The sequence below is a fragment of the Sus scrofa genome, chromosome 17 (assembly GCF_054392235.1).
Source record: "Sus scrofa isolate SSC_HxYL_T2T_F1_AM1 chromosome 17, Sscrofa_HxYL_maternal_Yorkshire_Landrace_v2.0, whole genome shotgun sequence".
In the NCBI taxonomy this organism is placed as follows: Eukaryota; Metazoa; Chordata; class Mammalia; order Artiodactyla; family Suidae; genus Sus; species Sus scrofa.
In genome coordinates, this window is record NC_139399.1 from 44,568,407 (window position 1) to 44,583,693 (window position 15,287).

A 15,287-nucleotide genomic window follows, 5' to 3' on the forward strand; every position below is an offset into this window, starting at 1 on the left:
CTAAAGGATTAAAATCTCAATGTGCCACACAGCAGGTGCTTAAAAAAAAAAAATGCTAAACAAATGAAATGAGTGATCCAGTCCTTAGTCTATACTAATCAAATGAACGTCACAACATTCATGGGTTTACTTATGTAATAAATATTGGTTGAGCAGCTACTATGTGCCACACACCACAGTAGGTTCTTAGACACTGCTTGGTCCTTAAGAAAACATGGAAAGGTGCAGAATGCCCCTCCCCAAGCAAGTCTGACCCCCTCCGCATGGCTTCCAATACACGGCTGCTTCCACTCTGGGCTGGTAGGTGGATCTGTTTACAGATGTTGTCTCTGTCATGAATCAGCTGCAGAACCTAATCAAATAGAACACATTAAAGGTCATCAAAGTTTCACCAAAGAATCTTGCAGAAAGGAATACCACCCTCACTGTTTCTCCACCAAGGGTAATTTTTGAGAATTAAGAGTTCGTTGTGATTAAAACAAACACAAGCCATATCCTTTACTTTTGTTCAAGCCATAGTCTGTCTGTCCCAGACATTTCACCTGATGGTATCTCTGCTTTCAGAGCGTGAAGAAAGGAGTTTCTTGGTGGCCTAGCAGTTAGGGATTGTCACTGCTATGGTTCATGTTCAGTCCCTAGCCTGGGAACTTCCACAGGCCATGAGTGCAGCCAAAAAAAAAAGAAAGCATTTAGAGTTCTCTTGTAGCACAGGTTAAGAATTCAGCCTTGTAACTGTGGCATGGGTTCAATCCCTGGCCCAGAAACTTCTGTATGTCATGGGTGTGGCCAAAGAACAAGCAAACAAAAAAGAGTGAAGAAAGCAAGCAGCGGTCAGAAGCCACTGGGCTATTGAGTGCTGGCACAGACCAGAGAGAAAAAAAACGGCATCTGTTTCATCTAGCTTACCAACTAATTAGCCATTTTAAAAGAAACCATCAAGAAACTGAAACGAAGTATTTGAAAAAATACACTAAAAAATGATTTGAATTGAGAATACATATAGAAATTTCACAACTCAATAAGAAGACAAAAAATCAAGGGGGAGAAAAAGGGGTGGGGCCAAAAGACATTTCACCAAAACAAAAAATCCTCCAAAAGAAGGCTTCAAATATGAACTACATACTCCATGCCAGGTACTTTGCTGAGTACCTTCCAGACACTGTATCTATTTCCCAACTACCTAAAGTAGGAAGTGATTATTAATCATTTTACAAATGAAGATAACAAGCTGAAACGGTCACCCATACTGCTAAAGCAATGGAAGAACCAGGATTGAACTCAGGTCTGTGTGAGGCCAAAGTCTGGACTGTTTCCCACTGCATCACATTGCCTCCCTATCCATCCTTCCCATACCACCTGGTAATTAGATCTCTCTCCGCACAGCTCTCAGGGTCTGCTGGTCTTAGGCTTCCATTAGTAACAGTCCTATATCTTTCCCCACTTTGGTGGACTTTAAATCTATCCAAAAGGGCTGGTGGATTCAGAGGGCAACAGAGCAATACACCACAGAATCCCCAGACACTGTGAGGACAGATACGTCTCCCTCATCCTAGGGCCCAGACTCTGGCATGCTTAAGCATACTGATGTCCATTTGGCACAGTAAACTGCCAATCCTCACCTCATCAGGAAAGTCCTTGGGGTGAGGAGAGGTGAAACGGATCCTCATTTCAGGATCTATTCGGGAGACCTGGTCCAGAAGGTGAGCAAAACGAAGACCCCCTTGCTTGGTTTTATAGTTGGAGGAAAAGCCACGGCTGAGGTTGGTGGACACTGCATTGTTGAACTGGACCTCTGAAGTGTCCCGAAAACTATTAACATTCTGACCAAGGAGCGTCACTTCTTTTAGTCCCTGAAAAGGAGAAAATAAATATATTGGGAGCAATTTAAAAACATGTTTGCAGGGGAATTCCCATTGTGGCGCGGCGGAAACGAATCCAACTAATAACCGTGAGGCTGCAGGTTTGATCCCTGGCCTTGCTCAGTGGGTTGGGGATCCGGCGTTGCCGAGAGCTGTGGTGTAGGTCGCAGACATGGCTCAGATTCAGAGTCGCTGTGGCTCTGGTGTAGGCTGGTGGCTACAGCTCTGATTTGACCCCTAGCCTGGGAACCTCTACATGCTGTGGTGTGGCCCTAAAAAGCAAAAAAGAAAAAAGAAAAAAGACTCACTCCATAAGCAAAGTAAGCACCTAATAGACACTTTAAAACACAATGCAGAATCTTAATTTTTCATAAGTCAATGGCTTTGAATTCACTAAGATTCACTTTAATGTTAAGTTCCTTCTCTAACATGCAAATAACTGAGAAAGGTTATTTGCATATAACTGAGAAAGGTTAGGGAGCTTTGTCGTCACCTCAATCTATTTACCAGAATGCCTCTACCCTGAAGGAGTGAGTTTTGCACTGCGGGGGAGCTGGAAGGGAAGAGGAAGGAGACAACAGCAGACCAGAAAATGTCTGGAGTTGTGAGGTATGGAGAATACTTCACAGTGCCTGTGAGCAGCCAGAGACCAACTCAGGGAACTGAGAATCTGGGGGTGAGGGAAGAGAACCAAGTGTGCTAGAGTGTACAAGCAAAGGCAAGCTGCTGATTTAGGACTGGAGCAGGGGCTAACCTCCCACAGTTCCTGAGCCTAGCAAGTCAGGAGACTCCAGTGGAAGAAAAGCTCCATAGTCCTACTGCTTATCCTCTCCTGCAGCACTGAACAGATTAGCAACTCGGGTTAGGGAGAGACCCTCTCGAGGGCTGAGGAGCCAACCCCCAACAGGAGGAAGAGAGCAAATAACTCCCCTCTAGCCTCTGATCCAATTCACTATCTGCACCTATCCTCTGTCCTTCAACTAGTGAGCTAGCTCAGCAATAAAATGAACCGGAGATGCAGGAATACCCTAGAACACACAGACTAATAAATCATTCTTCAAAACTTACTTTGTGCCAGTAAAGATCATCCTCCTAGTAACAGTCCTTCAAAAAACTCAGCAAGGAAAGTATTTACCCTCTTGTCATAGATGGGGAAACTGTGTTTTGAGGAAGATAGTTAAATGACCTGCGCCAGGGCACCCAGCCAGAGAATGGTGGAGCCAGAATTCACAATCATCCAATTCTAAGCTCAGGCACTCCATTCTATGTGCTGCCACCTAAGCAAACTTCTCCGTGGATCTGCCTATAATATGCAAACCAAAGATGGACACCCAAGTATTTCTTTCTGGCCAGGTATGGTTCTAAACCTGTACAGCTTAGAGACAGCATAGGATGCAAGGCTAGAAAGGTGGTCCTCATCCTTCCACAAACACATTCACAGTAAGAAAGCCTGACAGAAAGAATTTTTCACCTGCTCAGAAAGTTTCCTCACTTCCTCTAGAATGGAGGCAACAGGCCGACTCCTCTCCCGGCCACGTGTGAAAGGAACAATGCAGTAGCTGCACATGTTGTCACAGCCTCGCATGATAGACCTGGGAAGGAAAGCACCAAAGCTTAGTAACAGGAGCAGGATGACTCAGTCCAACCCAAGGAGCAGGTCACATGTCCCTTGATGTTATCCTCTGGCTCTGAATTCTTGGCAACAAGCTTACCCTGGACCAAACTAAGATCTAAGAAGCAAAATAAAGCAGACATTGTCTTGATCTTTAAGAACTATTATTTGATAACCATAGGATATAAACCAAACTGTAATTGGTGGATACAATGGTTACCTTGATGGGCAACAAGAGGAAGGAATGGGGTGCAAACGTACCACATCTGAACTTTCTACTGTTTATATTCATACATTTTTGAACTTTTAAAATACAGACCAGAAAAAAAGTGAATTATTATAAAGCATGTATAAGGAGAGGAGACCTTAGATTTAAAACACTAGGTTTTGCAATTCTCACTCATTCCTGATCCAAATGCTAAGTATCTTTCATTTGCATCCTGTATATGAAGGCCTCAATGTACGTGAAAGAAGTAATTACAGAGAGACATGCATTAAAGATGTTCACTGAAGGGAGTTCTCTGGTGGCTCAGTGGTTTAAGCATCCAGCATTGCCACTACTGTGGCACAGGTCCAGTCCCTGGCCCAGGAGCTTCCACATGTCACGAGTGTGGGGGGAAAAAAAGATCTTCACTGAAGAGTTGTTCAATATAAATGGGCATGGCTGTATTACAATAAAACTTAATTTATTAAACAGGCTGTAAGCCTATTTGTCAATCTGTTATAGACTATTTAGTGACATAACAAATGCTCCTATTTTAAATAAGAAAAAGCTATAAAACCATCAAGAGCTAATTTTTTTTTTTTTTTTTGGCTTTTTTTTGGCCACACCCTCGGCATATGGAATTTCCCAGGCTAGGGGTCAAATTGGAGTTACAGCTGCTGGCCTAAGTCACAGCAACATCAACACCAGATCCGAATCATGTCTGCAACCTACACCACAGCTCATGGCAATGCCAGATCCTTAACCCGTTGAGAGAGGCCAGAGATCCAACCTGCGTGTGCTAGTCAGATTCCTTTCTGCTGCGCCATGACGGGAACTCCAAGAGCTAATTTTTATAAACATACACACACAAAGCATACCCATACAGAGGAAAGGACAGAGTGATATACACCAAAATGATAATAGTGTTTATAATTAGGTAGTAGGAATATAGGTTGTTCTTGCTGTTTTTCTAACTCTCCACATTCTTTTTTTTGTTTGGTTTTTTGTTGTTTTTTTTGTCTTTTTGTCATTTCTTGGGCTGCTCCCACGGCATATGGAGGTTCCCAGGCTAGGGGTCAAATCTGAGCTGTTGCTGCCAGCCTATGCCAGAGCCACAGCAATGCCAGATCCAAGCCACATCTGCAACCTACACCACAGCTCACGGCAACAATGGATCCTTAACCCACTGAGCGAGGTCAGGGATCGACCCCGTAACCCCATGGTTCCTAGTCAGATTCGTTAACCACTGAGCCATGAAGGGAACTCCAAACTCTCCACATTCTTCAAGAAATATGAACTATTCTATAAGATCTTCTTTTTTTAACTTAAAAGATCAAGGGAGGCAAAAAAAAAAAAATCAGGAAAGCCCAAGATATATATATATATATATATATATATATATATATTTTGTCTTTTTAGGACCGCACCCATGGCATATGGAGACTCCCAAGATAGGAGTTGATTGGAGCTGTAGCTGCCAGCCTACACCACAGCTCACAGGAACACCAGATCCTTAACCCACTGAGCAAGGTCAGGGATTGAACTTGTGTCCTCATGGATGTTAGATTCATTTCTGCTGAGCCAGGACAGGAACTCCCAAGATATTTCCCAAGTGAAAAAATAAAAGAACTGAAAAGAGGGTAGGAAAGATTCCCTATTATGTATATGAATGCATATGCAAAGAATACTTCTAAAAGGATTGTACAAGAAACTACTAACGTGGCTGCCTCTGAGAGGTGGCCTAGGAGACTGAGGATGACAGGTATGAGGGAGTCTAACTACATCATTTTTTATTTTTTGTATTTTATACTAAGTACATTAACTTTTTATGTAATTAAATTAAATAAATTTTAGATTACTGTAAAAGTAAGAAAGAATGAATTCCCTGGTGGCTTAGCAGTTAAGAATCAGGCATTGTCACTTCTGTGATGTGGTTGGATCCCTAGCCCAGGAACTTCCACATGCCACAGGTACAATCAAAAAAAACAATAAACAGGGAGTTCCCGTCATGGCGCAGTGGTTAACGAATCTGACTAGGAACCATGAGGTTGCGGGTTCGATCCCTGCCCTTGTTCAGTGGGTTAATGCTCCGGCGTTGCCGTGAGCTGTGGTGTAGGTTGCAGACGCGGCTCGGATCCTGCGTTGCTGTGGCTCTGGCGTAGGCTGGCGGCCGCAGCTCCGATTAGACCCCTAGCCTGGGAACCTCCATATGCCGCAGGAGCGGCCCAAGAAATAGCAAAAAGACAAAAAAAATTAAAGAAATAAAAAAATAAAAAATAAATAAACAGGAGTTCCCGTCGTGGCACAGCAGAAACAAATCCAACTAGGCACCATGAGGTTGCAGGTTCGATCCCTGGCCTCACTCAGTGGGTTAAGGATCCAGCACTGCCGTGAACTTGTGTGTAGGTTGCAAACACGGTTCAGATCTGGCATTGCTGAGGCTGTGGTGTAGGCCAGCAGCTACAGCTCCGATTAGACTCCTGGCCTGGGAACCTCCATTTGCCATGGGTATGGCCCTAAAAGACAAAAAAATAAACAAACAAACAGGAGTTCCTGTCATGACTCAGTGATAATGAACCCAACTAGTATCCATGAGGACTCAGGTTCAATCCCTGGCCTTACTCAGTGGGTTAAGCATCCAGCACTGCTGTGAGCTGTGGTGTAGATTGAGGACACAGCTCAATCCCGCATTGCTATGGCTGTGGTATAGGCCAGCAGCTACAGCCCTGATTGGACCCTTACCTTGGGAATATCCATATGCTACAGATGCGGCCCTAAAAAGAATAAATAAATAAATAAATACAACCTAAATGTCCATCAACAGATGAATGGATTAAGATGTGGTACAAACACAATGGAATACTACTGGCCATAAAGAACAAAATAATGTCATCTGCATTACTATTGACAGAAGATATTATGGAAAAAAAGTATGTATATGTATAACTGGGTTACTTTGCTGTACAGCAGAAATTGACACAACATTGTAAATCAACCATAATTTTAAAAAAGAACTGAGAAAAATAAATAAACAAACAAAAGTAAGAAAGGAGAAAGAGACTCCTTGTCTCTTGGTCAGTGACTCACACAAAAGCAGAAGTAGCACTGGGGCTCGTCTGGACCGGCAAGACATCGGCATAGGTCTCATCCAGAGACAGCAGCACATTGGCAGCTTGCTGGCCTGACTCTGCAACAGCAAGCAGCCGAGGAAGGTCCCGATAGGCATCCGGACCAGCCAAAATATCCACCATCTTCTCCCTGTTGAGGATCTCCTCCTTCAACCTCTCAGCCATGCAGCCTGGAGCCGGGGGAAGAAATAAGCTAAGTACCTGTTCCCAGTTCATCTGGTCTCACTGCTTCTTCTCAGCACACATACTCTCCAACTGGATCAGAGACCAGAGCACAGAAACTTCTCTAAGAGTTTAGCATCATTCCTCACATTTGCCCAACACTTCTGTAGCTCAGGAACCTGCATCTTCCTAATCAAGAAAACCACAGGGAAAGGGCTCTAGAGCAATTCAATTAAATGCCTGAAAAAAATTAAACCACCTTTCTAGACATGAAAAACCTCTTTTTTTCAGCTGAAAATTACTTGGTGCTACAAATAAATAAAAAATATTTTGTGTCAGGGAGTTCCCGTTGTGGCTCAGTGGTTAACGCATCCGACTAGGAACCATGAGGTTGCGGGTTCGGTCCCTGGCCTTGCTTAGTGGGTTAAGGATCCGGTGTTGCTGTAAGCTGTGGTGTAGGTTGCAGAAGTGGCTCGGATCTGGCGTTGCTGTGGCTCTGGCATAGGCCGGTGGCTACAGCTCTGATTGGACCCCTAGCCTGGGAACCTCCATATGCTGCGGGAGCAGCCCCAGAAAAAGGCAAAAAGACAAAAATATATATATATATATATTTTGTGTCAGGAACTTTTTTTGGCCACACCCATGGTATATGGAAGTTCCCAAGCCACAGCAGTGATAAAGGTGGATCCCTAACCAGCAGGCCACCAGGGAACTCCAGGAACTTTTTAAAAATAAAACTTATGCTACATTCAACTGCACTTATACCTTCTATCCCTCTTCTTGCCCATAATACTTACTAAAACCTATAAGAAATGAGTTAACCATCTACAGTTATCTTCTATAACCAAAAAAAACACTGTTATTAGTAAGACTATTGAATGAAAAGTGTATTGTATTACAAACACCCTTAAAAATTTTGTTTAAGAACTATTCTTGGTTATACAACCATGTTTATAATAGTATCACCCACAATAGCCAAAAAGTGGAAGCAACCCAAGTGTCCATCAACAGACACGGTATATACTTACAATGGAACATTATTCAGCCTTAAAAAGAAAGGAAATTCTGACACATGCTACAACCTGGATAAACCCTGAGAACATTAGCTAAGTGAAAAAAGCCAATCACAAAAACACTGTATCGGTCTATTTATATGAAGTACACAGAACAATAAAACTGATAGAGGCAAAGAGTAAAAAACTGTGGTTTCCGGGGACTGAAGTGAGGGAGGAATGGGGAGTTATTATTTAATTGGTATAAAGTTTCAGTCTGGGAAAATGAAAAAATTCTGGAAATGCATGGTGATGAAACTGTACAACATGAAGGTACTTAATGCCACTAAACATCTAAAAAGGATTCAAATGGTAAACTTTATGTTACATATATTTTACCACAATTAAAAAGGGAAAACTATTTGGGGGATTTCAGACATTCCTAACAGATATATACCCAAAGGCTTTTATAATGAAGGAAGTGAAATGGAACAAAATAGATAATTCTTCTATCCTCCTGCATCACTTACTATATTAATCTGTGTAAAAGGATATGCTCCAACCTGTGTTTTAACCCATCATCAAGAGGAGTTAACTATCTCACAATGGACACAGTGTTAAGTACACTGACTAAACTGTGGGACCATGAGGGCAGAGAATATTTATTTTTAAAATGTGCCTCCCTGGGATTCCCATCATGGCTCAGCAGAAACGAATCTGACTAGGATCCATGAGGACACAGGTTCAATCCCTGGCCTCACCCAGTGGGTTATGGATCGGTGTTGCCATGAGCTGTGGTGCAAGTCTCAGACACAGCTCGGATCTGGTATTGCTGAGGCTATGGTGTAGGCCAACGGCTATAGCTCCGATTCAACCCCTATCCTGGGAACTTTCATATGCCTCGGGTGCAGCCCTAAAAATAAAAATAAAAACAATAAATAAATAAATAAAAATAAAATAAAATATGCCTCCCAGCCACCTAGACCAGAGCTATCCAATAGAACTTTCTAAGATGATAGAAATGTGCTTTACCTGTGCTATTCAAACTGGTAGCTACTAGTGTGGCTACTGAGCAGTCAATATGTGGCCAGTGAGACTGAAGAAGGGAATTTTTAATATTATTTAAGTTTCATTAAATTTAAGTAACTGTGTGGCTAGTGACCATCATACTGGTCAATGCAGAATTAGATCTTCACTTGGACATGCTTTAGGAATCAAGAGGAAAGGTACCTATGTGGCAAATTCAAACCATCCCTTCAGACTCCAAACTCTCTCCTCTCTATTACTCTGTGCCACCGTGGGCCATATTAGACTCTAGGAAGGACAGACCACTTTCAGAGTATCTATTATTTTCAATGCACTAAGAAAAGCCCTTTTCTAAGCTTTATCTCATTTAATCCCACAGCCTCTGACATTAAGTCTAAGAGTTGAATGGGATGTGTAAGATTTCTTCACCACTGGGAATCCATCCTCTAAGAGAAACCCAAGTCTCAAAACTGACAAAATCTGCAAAGTACCAGATACCTAGAATCCCAATCCTCAGAGGTACTTGGGAGCGGAGCCGTTTTGACTTCAGGGCTTTGAGCTGATGTAAACGATTCCAAATGGTCTGTTCAGCCTTCTCCCTACAGAGATAAAGAGAGATAGTCCTGAGGAGTTCTCTTGTGGCACAGAAGGTTAAGGGTCTAGCAGTGTCACTGAAACGGCTTGAGTCGCTGTTGTGGCACAGCTTCAATCCCTGGCCCAGGAACTTCTACATGCCACAGGAGCAGCAAAAAAAGAGAGAGAGTCCTGAACTTGAAAATAAACTACAAAACAGGGAGTCCCCGTCATGGCGCAGTGGTTAACGAATGCGACTAGGAACCATGAGGTTGCAGGTTCGATCCCTGCCCTTGCTCAGTGGGTTAACGATCCAGCGTTGCCGTGAGCTGTGGTGTAGGTTGCAGACGCGGCTCGGATCCTGCATTGCTGTGGCTCTGGCGTAGGCCAGTGGCTACAACTCCGACTCGACCCCTAGCCTGGGAACCTCCATATGCCGCAGGAGCGGCCCAAGAGATGGCAAAAAGACCAAAAAAAAAAAAAGAAAATAAACTACAAAACAATCTAAAAGAGTAAAACAATGGGAAGAAAATAAAACCAACCTTCGACGCTTGAATGAATATGTACCTTTGAGGCTTAGGGAACACAGGCAGGGAGCCAACTAAAGAAGCACCACTTGACACTCTCCCTGCACCTCTCCAATCCTGACAAGCCTTTAAGCCAAACTCAAAAACAATCTACTTCACTAAGCCCTCCCCAACTCTCCTCTGTTGGCCAGTTGTTCTATCATTTTAACTATACCTTTCCCTATACTTAGCAATTTCTCCTTTTTTTACTGCTTTTTATCTAGTGCCTTCTGACACATGTTAGAGCCACCTATGTATCTGTCTTAGTTGCCATATGAAACTAAGCTCCTCAAAGTCAGGCTCCACGGAGAAAGGGTTCATTTCTGAATCTCCCAAAACACCCGGTTCAGTCTCTTACAACAGAGGCCCTCAGAACAAAAATGTTGAGTTAATTGATAGTTTAGCCAGCTGAGGAAATATAATATTAACAGGCCTTATACACAAAGTAATAAACAGGGTATGTTCACTTCTGATGAATGTGACCCATCTCTATTTAAAACTCTGTCCCTGGAGTTCCCGTCGTGGCTCAGTGGTTAACGAATCTGACTAAGAACCATGAGGTTTCGGGTTCGATCACTGGCCTTGTTCAGTGGGTTAAGGATCCAGCGTTGCTGTGAGCTGTGGTGTAGGTTGCAGACGCAGCTAGGATCTGGCGTTGCTGTGGCTCTGGCGTAGGCTTGGCAGCTATAGCTCCGATTCGACCCCTAGCCTGGGAACCTCCATACGCTGTGGGTGTGGCCCTAGAAAAGGCAAAAAGACAAAAAATAACAATAATAAAAATTAAAAAATAAAACTCTGTCCCCGGCCATGGACTACACCTATGATGTAGCTTACGATATGAGCTACATCATAAACGTCCATTAGCTGAAAAATATCCCTAGGAAAAGTTGAGTGATTCAGCACACTCTTGGTTTCCTCATGGATAAAATAAGTTTGATAGGAGTTCCCGTCGTGGCGCAATGGTTAACGAATCCGACTAGGAACCATGAGGTTGCGGGTTCAGTCCCTGCCCTTGCTCAGTGGGTTAATGATCCAGCATTGCCGTGAGCTGTGGTGTAGGTTGCAGGCGCAGCTCGGATTCCGTGTTGCTGTGGCTCTGGCGTAGGCCAGTGGCTACAGCTCCGATTCGACCCCTAGCCTGGGAACCTCCATGTGCCACAGGAGCGGCCCAAAGAAATAGCAAAAAAAGACCAAAATAAATAAATAAATAAATAAATAAGTTTGATAACAGCAGCTACCTCACAGAGTTGTTGTAAGAATTAGTGTACATATAGGGCTCAGCAAAGGACCTGACACACGCTACATACTCAGCAAATGCTGGCCAGTTCTATCATCACTATCTCCACTGCTGTAAAACCGCAAATCCACTGTCTCATCGACATAGTTATGGCCAGCCTGGCACTGTTGGTTTGGACAGTATTATATAAAATATATTCACCCTCTAGATAAAGAATAAATTCCCACCTGATAGAACATGTGACAAGGAGGATCACATCAGCCTGAGTGGAGAACAAGGGAAAAAAGAAAAATTATGATTTTAAAATTAGTCTTGTAGAATCACTGCCCACAGCCCTTTTTAAGTATGGTAAAACACACATAACATAAAATTTGCCACTTTAACCATTTTTAAGTGTACAGTTAAGTAGCATTAAGTACATTCACATTGTTGTGCAACCATCACCATCATTAACCTCTAGAACTATTTCATCTTCCCCAACTAAAACCTGTACCCATTAAACACCAACTCCCCATCTCCCTCCTCCTCAAAGCTCATGTTTAACCTAGTTCCTTGCCTGAAGGTGAGCAGCACCATAAAAGTTACGAAAATAACTGGAACAAAAGCACACCTCAGTCCCACGTTAGACGCTTTCCTCAAGGGACCTCGCTCTCACTAGGCCTTATCCTGTTCCTGCAATCCCACCTAAGAACCAGCACAAATGCAGAATCTAGCCCAGGGCCAACAAGGGGAAGCAGGAAATGTGTATACCTCCTGAAGGTTACTGGTCCGCAGGTAGCCATTCTTCTGTAAGATGGACCAGGCTATCTCTGTGTCATTCACATTCATCTGGCAGCCATAGGTCTCAAGGTAGACTGCAATGAGAGGGCAATTCCATGACAGGCAGACAAAATGGACCACACATCTCAAAACATCTCCTCCCCAAATGCCCCAAAAACACCTGAGGCAACTGGTTATCCACTAGTTCTAAGTCTCCTGTTGCCTCAATTCCAAGACACTTTTAACTGACAGATGTACCCCCAAATTAACGACAGCCTTTCAGAACAAAAGAAATACTACATTATATATATGCACCAATTATAAGTCATGTCATTTCAGATAAAGGGAAAAACATGCACCAAAGAATCAGGAAATAAGGTTATGAAACCACTAGAAAAGGGAGGACTAGCTGACAGCAATGATTATCAACCTAGGGGGAAATAAATTTAAATCTACTCATTACACTCCGTTTTTGCGGGGGGTTCACAGAGCATAAGGAAGTTCCCAGGCCAGGGATCAAATCTGCACCACAGCAGCAAACTGAGCAGCTGTGGTGACAAAACTGGATCCTTAACCCGCTACACCACAGGAGAACTCCCTACACAAACTTTTAAGAACATCAATTTCACACTCTGCAAGCCTCTTCAAATTGAACTATATTAAACCCTGCCCCCACCAGCACACTTTAACCCAAAGAACCGAAATATTCTAAATGGACTTAAAAGTTGAAGGACAATCACCTGAAAATCAATAGAAAATAGCAGTAATGTGCTTTAAAAAAAGAAACATTCAGAATTTTTTTTAACGTCTGCACCCATGGCATATGGAAGGTCCCAGGTGAGGGAATGAATCCAAACCCCAGCCCCAGCAATGCTGGATCCTTTAACCCACTGCGCTGGGCCAGGGAGCAAATCTGCAACTCTGCAGCGACCCATGCCACTGCAGTTGGATTCTTAACCCACCGTGTCACAGCAGGAACTCCACAATAAGGATTTTAAAAAAAAAAAAAATCTTCCTTGGCTCACTTTCCTTATCCAAAAAAAAGAAAATACCAAATTTATGTCCAGGAAAGACCAAAGGGAAAAACAGATTATAAAAGACCACAAAACACCTAGCAGGAGTCACAAAGTGTACAGACTCCTTGATTTACCAGTCCAACTCCTAGAAATTCATTCTGGAAAAAATTTATTAAAGAAGCAAAGCATGGAGTTCCTATCATGGCTCAGGAGAAATGAATCTGACTGGAATCCATGAGGACGCAGGTTTGATCCCTGGCCTTGCTCAGTGGGTTAAGGATGCGGTGCTGCCATGAACTTTAGTGTAGGTCACAGACGTGGCTCAGATCCTGCATTGCTGTGGCTGTGGTATAGGCCAGCAGCTATAGCTATGGTTTGCCTCCTAGCCTGGGAATCTCTATATGCCGGGATACAGCCCTTAAAAAGGAAGGAAGGAAGGAAGGAAGAGAAAGGAAAGGAAAGGAAAGAAAGGAAAGGAAGGAAGGAAAGGAAGGAAGGAAGGAGAAAATAGCAAAATACAAATAATTTGCACCATATGACTGCAACCAAATCATTAAGAATTATAAAGAGAATTTCTGGAGTACCCATTGTGCTCAGCAGAAACCAATCTTACTAGTGTCCGTGAGGATGAAGGTTCAATCCCTGGCCTCAAACAGTGGGTTAATGATCGGCATTACCATGAGCTATAGTATAAGTCGAAGACACAGCTTGGATCTGGCATTGCTATGGCTGTGGTGTAGGCCAGCAGCTACAGCTCTGATTCGACCTCTAGCCTGGGAACCTCCATAGGCCATGGTTATGGCCCTAAATAAATAAATACATAAACAAATAAATACAAAGGGAAATTTTTTTGGAAACAATGCAAAAGGAGAAAAGTCTGATTGTCTCTTAATATCTCTTCAAACTTTTTTTTTGGTCACGCCCACGGAATGCAGTTCCTGGGCCAGGGATCAAACGTGTAACACAGCAGCGACCCAAGCAACAGCAGTGACAGTGCCAGATCCTTAACCCACTGAGCCACCAGAGAACTCACTCTTCAAACTTTTTGTTGTTGTTGTTGTTGTTGTTGTTGTTGTTGTTGCTGCTATTTCTTGGGCCGCTCCCGCGGCATATGGGGGTTCCCAGGCTAGGGGTTGAATCGGAGCTGTAGCCACCGGCCTACGCCAGAGCCACAGCAACTCGGGATCCGAGCTGCGTCTGCAACCTACACCACAGCTCACGGCAACGCCGGATCCTTAACCCACTAAGCAAGGGCAGGGACCGAACCCGCAACCTCATGGTTCCTAGTCAGATTCGTTAACCACTGCGCCACGACGGGAACTCCCTCAAACTTTTTTTAAGGCAGTTTAACTGATCATATTATGTTTGTAAGAAAACCTCTGCCTAAGCATAAAGAATGAATTTCTACAGCACCAACTACGAAACCTACTTATAACTTAAGATAATCTAAAAATGAGAACAGAGATTATAAGGTTTCCAAAAGCAATCAAAAAGAGGACTCCCCAGGACTTCTACCCACCAGCTGCGTGTACCAAAACTATTAAGTTTCCTTATATTATTGTTACGTGGTGGAGTTTGACAAGTCCATAACTCAGCAGCCTTCCCACTCTGTTAACCCTCCAAAGCCAGGTCTGTAACAAAAGAATAGTTAAAAATCAGGCCATGGATGCTGAAAAAGAGCAAAGCAGGGAGCCTAGAGAAGAAAAGTAAAACCAACCTTTTCTCTGCTTTCCTAAAAGTTCATCCACTGTGAGATATGGGGGTGGGTCCTCCACATCTGGAGAAGGTGGTTTCTCTTGAGGAACTGAAGCACTTCTTAAAAAATGCTGAAAAGTTGGTCCACTGGCCAGCCTGGAGCTGAAATCCTTCCAAACGCCATCTTCCTGCTGCCTCTCTGGACTGGGTCGTGCAGTGCTGGGGACACCACTGTGTGCCCTGCAGGTCCTGAGCAGCAGCCAGGACCCAGAGGCCAAGGGCCCCCACCTCAGACACCTTTGCACTTGGAGGACATGCTGTAAAGGATGCATGGTACTAAAACAGCCCAAAGTCTGCAAGAGAATGAGAGACATCACTAACATTTACTGAACACTATGTATAGGGCACTGCTCTAAGTGCCTCAAGTATATTAATACATTTAATCCTCACAAAAAAC

General features: G+C 43.4%; 1 protein-coding gene and 1 long non-coding RNA gene across 8 annotated transcripts in view; both read right to left on the reverse strand.

Annotated features, from left to right (window-relative positions):
• The window catches only part of LOC146395264 (uncharacterized), a 624,884-nt gene that overhangs the window by 37,531 nt on the left and 572,066 nt on the right, over positions 1-15,287 (reverse strand). The gene's annotated exons all lie outside the window — the stretch shown is intronic.
• The window catches only part of CDK5RAP1 (CDK5 regulatory subunit associated protein 1), a 33,610-nt gene that overhangs the window by 15,266 nt on the left and 3,057 nt on the right, over positions 1-15,287 (reverse strand). For 2 of the 7 annotated variants that reach the window (XR_014832203.1, XR_014832204.1), the window contains exons 2-9: positions 14,853-15,183; positions 12,111-12,214; positions 11,588-11,622; positions 9,483-9,583; positions 6,764-6,974; positions 3,331-3,451; positions 1,620-1,850; positions 175-352 (exon numbers count right to left, since the gene is read on the reverse strand). Coding sequence is in view for 3 of the 7 variants with exons in the window: in XM_001928856.5 (XP_001928891.2) it covers positions 255-352; positions 1,620-1,850; positions 3,331-3,451; positions 6,764-6,974; positions 9,483-9,583; positions 11,588-11,622; positions 12,111-12,214; positions 14,853-15,162 (1,211 nt within the window). In the remaining 4 variants the exon portion in view is untranslated. Of the gene's footprint in view, positions 1-174; positions 353-1,619; positions 1,851-3,330; positions 3,452-6,763; positions 6,975-9,482; positions 9,584-11,587; positions 11,623-12,110; positions 13,884-14,297; positions 14,767-14,852; positions 15,184-15,287 lie in introns of all 7 variants that reach the window. The other 5 variants (XR_014832202.1, XM_001928856.5, XR_014832205.1 and 2 more) reach the window with 4 other exon arrangements.